Source organism: Arachis hypogaea, chromosome 4, assembly GCF_003086295.3.
Source record: "Arachis hypogaea cultivar Tifrunner chromosome 4, arahy.Tifrunner.gnm2.J5K5, whole genome shotgun sequence".
Taxonomy (NCBI): Eukaryota; Viridiplantae; Streptophyta; class Magnoliopsida; order Fabales; family Fabaceae; genus Arachis; species Arachis hypogaea.
The window spans coordinates 85,381,025-85,392,587 of NC_092039.1; the positions used below are offsets into that span (position 1 = coordinate 85,381,025).

Genomic DNA, 11,563 nt, shown 5'->3' on the forward strand with positions numbered 1-11,563 from the left:
AATCACGCGTTGGTTATCATTGTTCGTTATGTTATCGATCGGAGTGTTGCGCTTTAGAGTTGCGATTTTTTGTTTACCCCTTTTTCTACAAAGGCTCCTAGTTATAATCAATCATTCATACTACTATACGTACTAAATTTTTATTTTAGAGGTCATAATACCTTGCCATCTCTGAATTATGACTTAAGCATAAGACTCTATATGGTAGGGTGTTACACTTTCTCTAACCCTCTAATCTCATATCTCCCTCAACATTCTCTCCGGCAGCCCCTATGACGACCCCCTCTTGCCGTCCATCGGTTCATCTCTCTCTCTCTCTCTCTCTCTCTCTCTCTCTCTCTCTCTCTCTCTCTCTCTCTCTCTCTCTCACGCTGCCGCCAACAACCTCTTCCAGCACTCCCATAGCGTCGGCCACCACTAACATTCTACCGTCGCCACTGTTGCTGCTGTCGTCGTTGCTCCCTCTGCCTCCAGCAACAGTTGTTGACATTCCGGTGATCATTGACAACCATCTCCAGCCACCTATTTTCCTTTTTCGGTAACATCATTATTTTCTAATTAATTTTCTTTTTATTTTAATTAAATTTAAGATTAATTTAGATTTTAGTTATTAATTAGTATTATGATTTAGGTTTATGAGTTAATTAATATTTTATAGCTTGATTATTTTCATTAAAGATTTTATTAATCTAATTTTGAATATTGAAGTTTGTTTAAATGATCGAGTTGAACGTGATTAAAGATTAAAAGGGATTAATAGCTCTAATAATAAAATCTATTAGTAACAATGCTTGAAGCTTCTTAGTGGGTGGACTAGGATTTCAGCTCTTGTTTGTTGTCTTAATGATTGAAAGAATTTAATAACTTAAATACAATTAAAGACAATAAACCAAGAAAATTTATATTGAGTAAATTGTTTGATATTTTAAAAGTTGAGTATGATTGAGAGATATTTAGTTTGGATGGAACCCTTAAAGGATGGAGAAATCTAAATTTTAAGGAGGTTTCATCAAAATTTTTATAAGATTTTGAATGAAATTGAAAAATAAGAATAATGAGAATTGTTATTAAAAATTTGAATTTTATAAAAGTTAATAAAATTTTAATTTGATTAATTCTAAGTAAAGAATTATATTTTGAAAAGTTTTAGTGAAATTTAATAGATGCAAATTTGTATTTAATTGGTATGCTCTTTGTAGATATGACGACAGACAGAGGTGTCATGAATCGACCTTGTAATCGTGGTAGAGGGAGGGTGTCTATTGGTACCCATGGACTTCTCGGTCTTCGCCCTCTACTCCGACTACCTCTGGGATGTTATAGGAAATAGGATCAGCCGTTCATCATGGTCCCTAATCCCAACTACATGGCTCCTTCTTCTGTGCCACCCCCGCAACCAAAAATCGTCCAACTGCTTCACCAGATTGGACTCTTCCACCACCTCCATCCGCTCAGCAGTCTACTATTTCGACGACGACGCCTCTAGCAACAGACACCGTGGTACTAGAATCCTCTCACGAATCCCAACCAGATGCCTCTCCACCACTTCTCATCATACAAATGACTATTTGGCCTGATGGTTTGACAGCATAAGCACTATTGTAAGTCTTTATATGCATACTATTTTAGTTAGTTAGTTTAATTTAGTTACACTCAATTTTTAAGTGTTAGTATATTTAGATAGGTTCGATTTAAGTTAGTAGGTTTGAACTGCTGAAAGTGTTCGAAAATTTTTGATTGTTTATGGATGTTCATGTTCCTACTTAAGTCATATAATTCCATATTAGTTTGTTTGTGAATTGTTTAAGTGAATTGTTGATGGATAGAGTTTGTGGCGCATTCTAGTTATAGATAAGACCCTGCCAAAATGTCTAAAAAATCAAAATATAATCTTAGTTTATAGATTGCTTTAAATAATTTTTTAGGAAACTACTAATCTTAAGTTTTCTATTGATAGATTTGCGCCAAATATGAGCGCATGTACAAAGGAGTGTACTAATGTCATCAAGGTGATGTACGGCTAATTCTAAAATTTTTCAATACAAAATATCGGAATGTTACACACCTCGGCCGCCGCTTCTTCCACTCGTACTTGTTCTTGACACTGCCACCTCATCTCGCTTCATACTTCGAATCTTACATTCATGATCCCAAAGACAGCCGCCATGAGTGGTGGTGGGTTAGTCACAACCGAAAAGACGCAGTAGAACCCATGAGTTTGGCGATCTTTGTCTTTCATCGTTGTTACTCCATCTTCAACCGTTGTCATTCCATCGCGATTTACGTTTTCTCTTTGCAAAGGCACTGTCCTCGATGCCGCTACTGCCCGTGCTTCGCTCACTACTGCTGCATAGTGAGGTCGTGACAAGTTCAATGCTATGGCCTTGACTTCTGCCTCAGCCTCCTCTTCTCTCAAAGTTGTTCAGCCGCCATGGATGTCGTCTTCTTCTTCGGCAAGTTCTATTCCCCACTTATTAGGATTGTGGTCGTTCAGAGATCTTGTTCCTGCATCTAGGTCAGTTGGTTCTAGACTTGGAAGCTCCAATTGTAGATCTAGATTTTTCATTTCTTGATTTGCTGGATTGTTGTTGCTTATTTGAAATTTGGAATGTTTTGGATGGACTAATATTGTTGCTAGTTCCACTATGGAACTATGGATTTGAATTTGTACTTGATCAGACGCTTGATCTTTAATTTCCGACTTTGAACTTTCTAATTGTTCTATATTTGATTCTAATTTGGCTTGAAATTCTGAATCTGTTTGTTTCTCATCTTCAAATTTTATTTCATGTATCTTTGTATTAAACCAAGCTTTCAACAAATTAAAGTTCTAGTTATCTTAATTTTTAATCCACTAATGAATCAAAAAAGCAATAATTCAAGGTCACTTACATTAACACTTTTTGCATAAGACTTCAAATTGTCGTAATATGTAGTAACTTTACCAGATTGTTTTCCAATAGAGTCTGGCAAGCCACTATAGAAATTAAAAATGGTGGTTAAGAAAGCACCATTGTAAGGACTAAGGAGTATAATATTGGATAAAAAAGAATTATTCAAGAAGGAATTATATCAATTAACTAATTTCTTGCATCTTTGATTACACTAAAATAGTATCTGAAAGTTTATATCGATGACAAAAATAAATATTAAAGATACGAATGACAAATAAATTTTTAAAAAATTTAAAAATTTAACAAAAATAACTAATAAATATTATATTTTTTATAAATGACAAAAAAATTTTGTATATAAAAAACGACTTATCTATTTAATTCAAATATTTTGTGACAACATTTGAATAAATATTTATAATTTATATACAAAATATCATAACAAAACTTAATCTCTAAAATCTTTTTCAATTTTCAAAACAACTGGTGATTCACAATAAAAAAATAATTACTTGAGATAAAAATGACCAATTTTTAAAGATGAAAAGATTATATTTTTCTAATAATACTTGTATAAAATAAAATAAAAATTTTGTCTTTAAAATCCTTTTTTAAAATATAATTTTAATATCAAATTATTTGTTACCTTTCAAAATTTTTCACAAATTTATTTGTCATTTATATTTTTCAGTATTATTTTTATCAATAATATAAATTTTTAGATTCCATTTCAATAATTTTTCCTAAAATCTACTAGCTATTGACATTTATGTAATAGGGCTATTATACCCACTTTTATTTCTTAAATCATAATCTGGGTTTGTTGTATCATTCTTCTCGCTTTTTATGGAGGAGTCACACTCTCAAATCGATGGCATTCCCTAATCATGACCTGGAATGACTCTTTCGTTCTGTTGCCTCCATCATTCATTACCTCGCAACATTGTCTACGTGGTGCCTGATCATTCATCCACGTCAACAAAAATACGACACAAAGCAAAAACACATTATTAAATGTAAAAATATAAGACTCTTCTCTTCAACCATTTAACGCACAAATTCAACCAAGAGTGCGAAGGAATATTTTTGTTCTTAAAAATGATTTGTATTAATTAAGTAATGTGAAGGAATGAATTTTTTTCAATCAATCTTTAAAATTCTTTTATTTATTTTAAATTTTTAATCATAAATTATTAATATTAAATTTTTAATTATAGATACTAATTCTTAAAAAATTATTATTTAAAAATAATTAATATTAACTGACTAAAAATTAATTATATATTTTTTATTAATTATACGAATTAATAGTCAAATTAGTCCATAAAAGATAAGTCATTCTTTCAATTCGTTCTTAAAAGATTTCCTCAATTAAATTAGTCCTTCAAAAATTACAAATTAATCATATCTATCGTTCAGTTATTCTATTCATAATTTTTATCACGATTAATGAGCTAAAATATTAACTGATAACACACATAACACATAACATATTTAATTGAACGTTAATTAATTAAAAAAATCTATTAATTTAGTCATTAAATGATATTGAGAATAAAATTTTTATAATTAAAAAAAATAACTAAATTAATAAATTTTCATAAATATATTTAATTTAATCAATATCTAATTAGACATATTATGTATTATATATATATTATTAATTAATGTTTTAAAGTATTAATTTTTTAAAAAAATTATTAATAAAACGAGTAAAAAATAACTATAATTAATTTATAATCTTTAAAAAATTAATTTAATTAAAAAAAATTTTAAATATAAATTTAAAAAATATCTTATTTTATAAAAACTAATTTAATTAGTAACCCTTAATTCTAGTCTTATATCTTATTTTACATACCTTTATCCACATCTCTGGTGTAAACCGTGAGGCCAAAACGTCAATGTGTTGAACACCCAGAGCCTCCTTGTACTCCTCGCGCTGACACTCTCTTAGCAAATTTTTCCTGTACCTTGACCGGGTCTCTCCGAAACCGGCGTTTCCAACGCTATCCAAAGAATACACCAAGGGCATCTCACACGGGTCGTTGATAACGGGTCGGGTATTTAATGTAAAAGGCCCACTTCTCCAACTACTCCAAGTTTTGAACGTCCCAAACGCCATTTCCAAAACCTTGGTAGTAACCAAAGAAGGATAAAGTTCCACGCTGTATCCCCATGAAACCGAGACTGACCAGTTTCGAAGTGGGTCGTAACAGAAGCTCTTTTGGAGAGTCCGGCCCGGATCCGCTTTGTATGTTGTCACAAGCTTTTGAATGGAATCGGATCTGTTCATGTTTGGGAATATTGGATCTACGTAGTCAAGGTGGTGGAGTGACACCAATGGTGCCACTGGGTGTGCTGCCAATAACCCATATGGGTTCCCACGAATATCAACCTGAGAATATTTTAATAAGATTAATTTTTGGTCACTTAGTAAATAAAAATAAATAGTCAAATTAATCTATAAAAAATTATTCATATTTTAAATTAGTTTTTGAAAAAAAATTTTTAATTAAATTTATTCTTAACAAATTTTAAGTTAATCATTTTGGTTGTTCTGTTACTTCGTTACTCACGACATCAAAATTTGTTAACATGATACAGTAAATAACACCACAATACATGTTTAATCATTTTAATTGACAGTTAATATGATAAATTTATAAAATTAGATTAAATTAATGCTAAATTGAAAAATTTTAATGTTTTAAATTTTTTCTTCAATTAAATTTTAATTTGATCTAATTTCATAAATTTATTATGCTAATAGTCTATTAAAATTCTTATATGTGTGTTGTTGTATCATATAAGATGTTAGGTTAACAAATTTTAGTGCGGTCAACAAAAAAAATAGAATGATTAACGCGATTAATTAAAATTTTTTAAAAAATGAATTTAATTAAAAAAGTTTTTTGAACACCAATTTAAAAAATAAATATTTTTTAAAGATAAATTTAATCATTTATTCATTTATCCTAAAGACTAATAAGTCAAATTAGAGTTATATTCTAATTTCTAAATATTTTAAACCATAAGAATTTAAAAAAGTTTTCTGCAATAATTAAAAAGTTTATTAACATTAGTTAAGTAAAAATACATAAAAAGAATAAAATAAAAACATTAAAAAAATTAATAATTTAACTAAAAAGTAAAAATTAATTAACTTTAAAAATCGGAAATTTATGACAGAATTTGTCCTATAGTAAAAATTCTGGTGTATATCAGTATATGTGAAGTTAATAATTAAAAAATTTTAAATAATAATTTAATTGAATTTATTAATTTATTATTTAATAGTTTTAATTATAAGTTTACATGAAATTAACTGGATTTCACTTTTCATTTCTTGGATCAAGGGATAGCTGGCCACCCTTAAATTTGATTTTATTATTTGAACAAATGATTATCTTCTTTGTTTGGCCGTCCCTCTCAAACTTATTAATGCTAATGCATGGCATGCCTAACACTAGTGATTCCTATAAATTGACTTTCAACAGGGAAAAAGATAAATAAATAAACAAGAGGACTCCTCTATATTAATTATTACCCATGGTTTAGTCGTTTTGAATGATCACGTTTACCTATGTTAAAAAATATTTTTCTCCTTTAAAATGAGTGTAATTTTTAATTTTTGATTTTATTTCAACCTGACATATCAAAATTTAATTTATTGTAGTTTTATTCTATTTAAAAATTTATTATTAATTAATTAATTATTTTATTTGAACGAACTAATTATTTTACTAACTCAAATTTATTAAATAAGTGTTGTTTTTAAATTTTTCTTTTTATTCCAAAAATATTTACTTAACGAATTAACAAATTAATGTAAATTTAAAAAAAAAATTATACCTCTTATCAATACTATTATAAATTTATAACTTCCAGGATAAATGAATAAAGTAATTATAGAAAAAATTATTAATGTATTAATTTAAAAGATAATTTTATAAATTCATTTTTAGTCTCAGTAGCTTTAATACATTCAAATTACTAAGTGAATTTTTTCCAACTACTAAGTAAAAATTAAAATATATACACTTATTTAAAAAAAATGGAATCCTATACAAAAATTAAAAAACGGTGGAATCATATACAAAAACGGTGAATTATATACAAGAATATTGACATTTGATCACAACGTCACAATAAGTGTGAATAAAACTATTTTTTAAAAAGAATTAGTTGCTAAATCCTGTTTTAGTATTGTTTTAAGATTTCTTAAATTAAACTCTATATAGCAAAAATATATATTGAGTTTAAAGAGCGTCAGTCAAGACCAAAAAAAGCCTCAATTGTTTCTAAAATTATATTTTTATTTTAAACTCTAAGCTATAAACACTAAATCTTTTAAAAAGTAAAAATTTTATAACTAAAAAGATTAAATTAATTAAACATTAAATATAAATTTTAAATTACAACCATATTATATGTACATAAAAATTTAATTATTTATATAAATACATATTAGAATATAAAATTAAAATAAAAAAATGAGTTGAACAATATTTGGTCGTTAATTTGTTTTTTTTTGTACAAAATCTTTTTGTTTTAAGAAATAATAGATAGTTTAGCATATAATAATAAATTCTTTTTATGGTGATTAAATTTTAAATATAGACTTCAAAAATAAAAAGAAAGTTTTATTTTCTTCTATTTTTACTTTTACACTATTTAAATAAAAAAATTGATAGACACCGAAAAAATCTCCCGTAACAATAACTCAATTAAGGAGTGTTTGGTTCATTAAGTTTTGTAATTTATAATCATCAATCAATTAGTCAATATTTATATTTTTAATAATATAAAATTTTATTTAATAACATAAAATTATTTACTATTTTTTTACTGATTAAATGTTGACCAAATTTTAATAAAAATACTAATCTCCTAAACATTCTCAACTCAATTTACTATATGCCTTAAATTTTAAAACGCCTTTTAAGGACTTGTTTGGGTGAGCTTTTAAGAAAAGATCTTTTTTCGAGTTATCTTTTTTTAAAAGATCTTATAGAAAAGTAAAAGTAATTTTATGTTTGGATATCTCATGTAAAAAGGTCTTTTTATTTATCAATTATGTTTGGGTATAACAATATAAAAGTACTTTTTTGTTTATTTATTACATGAAAAACATCTTTTTTTTAAGAAAAAAAGATCTTTTAAAAAAAGATGTAAATTACAGCTTCTCAAAAAAGATCTTTTTTTTATTTTACTAGTCCTTTTACTTTTACTACTAAAAATTTGTCAAATACGTTAAAAAATAAAAAAGATCTTTTTTTCATTGAAAAAAGATCTTTTTTTAAACAAAATAATGGCGCCCAAGCACTAAAACTCTATGGAGTAGATAACATTCAAATCCTGATAAAATCGCAATCTTTTTGGTAACTTACTCAATGTACCGTTATTTTCCTTTATTTCTTTATTTTTTTTAAAAGAAAGTTTAAACCACTATACCTGATGAAAACCAGGTTCTTTGGTAATCTCAACCCCTATCTCGCTGATGCAACTCTGAATCTTTTGATCAGACCCAAAAAGATGCGCATACCGATCAATGCACCCGTCCAAGATCGTCACAAGCTCCTCCGCCAAAGGGTAGCTAATGGCGATGCCGCCACCACCATAAGCCATGGTATAAAAATGTACCAAATCCTGCTCCACGCTCTCAGAGTTCCCACCAATGTAGTACATTTGATTGTGATCGTACTTGGATAAAACCGTTGCGAGGTTGTCGGGGAAGAACACCGTGTCGTCATCACCCATCACAAACCACCTCACATTCTCCAAACCCAGCTCGAAGCTCTCCTTCACTATCCTTGCCATGCGAATCGCAGACCGCGTTCCGTATGGACACGTGTATTTAAAGGATGACGTGTTGTCAGAGATCTTGTAGGGAGGCGAGGTCTCTGGCCACGGGTCAGTATCTGACGGATTTTGGTCTAGCCAGACAAAGCCTCTGGTGGCTCCTGGCCGCCACCAGAGCTCGGTGTAGTGGCGCCGAGTGTGCCACGTGGCGGCTGAGCCGCCAATGCCAAACACGATGTGGCCGATGTTGGTCGGCTCATGTTGTGTTCGTTGAGTATGGAGCATGTGGTTGAAGGTTGTGGTGCTATTGTAGGGTTGGCCGTAATGGGAAATGGAGAGGCGGAGGAGAAGGGAGAAGAAGAAGACTGTTGAAAGAGCAAGACCTGCTTTGAGAAAGAGAGAGATTACTGAGCTGATGGGTTTCACGGTGGAGAAGAGGAGTGGAGTTTTCCATGCCTTGTTGAGAGGGTCTAGAGCCGATGAATATGATTTTACTGAGGAAGACGACATTTGATATGAAAGGAATGGAAAGTGGCTCGTTTTGGAGAGATTTGAGAGTTGAACTAGTAATATATATATATATATATATATATATATATATATATATATATATATATATATCATGTTACTTAAATCTTAAAATTAGCTGACTAGTATAAATTATATATTAGAATATAAATATACATTAAAAATAAATTAAATTATATATTTATATTTATATATAAATACATTAACAATTAATTTTAATGATTAATTTTAATGTACATATATTTTTAATTATATATAATGTTCTAGACCCAAATATCCAACTAAATAAAAATATCACATTACTAACTCATTAATAGTCAATTAATATGTTAATAAAGTAAATAATATTATTATCTCAAAAAACTGTCAAATTATGATATTAAAACATATTAAGGATAGTAAATACCTAACGTTCATATCAGAAAAGTGTAATCTAGAAAAAAAAAAACTCATGAGGTAAGACACAATTTGTTGCAATCACCCTAAAAGTATCACTGAATTTAAATATCTAAGTGTCTTTGCAGATTGTTCTCTTAGATCTGGTATTAATGTTATCTAATTTAGAGTCTCAGAATCTGGTAAGCTCGTAACCTCTAAAGTTGCGAGAATTGAACCGATGGTCAATGAACTAGTGGAGTGACTGATTCAATAGTTTATAGGTTTTGGTTTAATTAAATATAAAATAAAATAATTAAAAATTTAATATATATTTTTAAATATTTAAATTCGATATTTTTTAAACTGGTAAAATTTAAAATTTTACAATTTCACATAATAAATTGTCCACTAAAAATTTATAAACAACTTTAAACATCAACATTCATAATTAACAAAAATCAAGATACACATAAATAACAAAGAAATAATGTATGTTCTACCATTATCAGTTATTTCAGTTTTATAAAAACTTAAAAAAAAATAACAGCAGCATAAACAATGCAGAAAATCAGAACTAGAATCAACAACTCACACAAAAAGATCTTACAATTTTTAAGAAATCACTAGAAAGATTAAATAAACAAAGAAGACCAAATTATTAAGCAATTAAAAGATTAAAAAACTCAAAAGGTACTTGAAAATCCAATTAATGATCTTGAAATAACAAAAACTTGAAAAATAAGCACAGAAGATAAACCCAGTTTGAATCCAATATCCATAAAACTAACTCAAAATTAAATATCCATATACAATTAACTCATGAGTCAGAATATATACAACAATTATAAAAATTAACATGAAAAAAAATCACAACTAAAGAAGTAGTAGATGAGTGCTTACCACCAGAAAAGAGAAGACAGACGAGCAGCAGCGTTTTTTTTTTGTGTGGAAGTGATGGCCGAACAATGGAACAGAGGTGACGGCAAAGAAAAAACAACCAAGTAGGAACCTTCGCAATGGTGAAGAGAATAGAGCTGAGTAGACATTCGCGACGTCGAGCAGCAGAAATGTTCAGCGACAACAACAACATCCTCGGGTTAGACAAGGAGGACAGAGACGACGAGTTCAAGACGGCTGACAATGATGAGGACAGGTCTGGGCTTGACGACCTTTTGGCGACGACGATGATGACAAGTCTAGGCTCGATGGCACCCTTAGGGTTGATGACGTGAGGAGGAGAGAAGACTTTCGAGAGGCGAGGATGGCAACCACTAGTTGTCACCAATAGTACTGATAATAGTGGGAAATGATGGTGGTTGTTTTGCTTTGCTGATTTTGCTCAGTAGGATTAGGGTTAGTCATTTTGGGACTTTGGGCATTTGTGAGAGATTAAAGGGGGAGGGTATATTCTGGGCTGAGTTTTTTTTTGGAGATCGAAACGATGTCGTTTTGAGGAAGAAGTATCGAATCAGAAGTTTAAAAGATTGAGCCAATTTTATCAGTTCATCAATTAACCGTTGGTTCAGTCGATTTTTTAATCGATTTTTATAGAACGATTTTAAATATTAATCGAATTATTTAGAAAATCGATTTTTAATTATCCAGTAGAATCGACCAAGTTAATTCGATTTTTAGAATATTAATAATCTCAACAAAAAGTATATATATATATATATATATATATATATATATATATATATATATATATATATATGTTAGATGTATATTAAAATTAATTATTAGTATAAAATATATATTAAAATATAAATATATATTAAAATAATTATATATATATATATATATTTGATAGTTGATTTAAATAAGTACAAATAATATTTTCTCTAGTTAATTAGTGGCTTGAACGTTTTCCCTAATTATAGGAGTTAGGTATGAGCCGAGAATGGGACTATTGAATATGGGTTCCTACCAATTGTATTAAGTCCTTAAATAAGGTGTGG

At 28.9% G+C, this 11,563-nt stretch overlaps 1 protein-coding gene across 1 annotated transcript; it reads right to left on the reverse strand.

Moving 5' to 3' along the window:
* Positions 1–2,834: 2,834 nt before the first annotated feature.
* Positions 2,835–9,249, reverse strand: LOC112796919 (uncharacterized). The gene is made up of 3 exons (XM_025839600.3): positions 8,352–9,249; positions 4,756–5,292; positions 2,835–3,852 (listed from the first exon to the last, which is right to left on the reverse strand). Exons 1-3 carry the CDS (start codon positions 9,207–9,209, stop codon positions 3,739–3,741), a joined length of 1,509 nt encoding a protein of 502 aa, XP_025695385.1. The 5' UTR covers positions 9,210–9,249; the 3' UTR covers positions 2,835–3,738.
* Between the last annotated feature and the right edge of the window lie 2,314 nt (positions 9,250–11,563).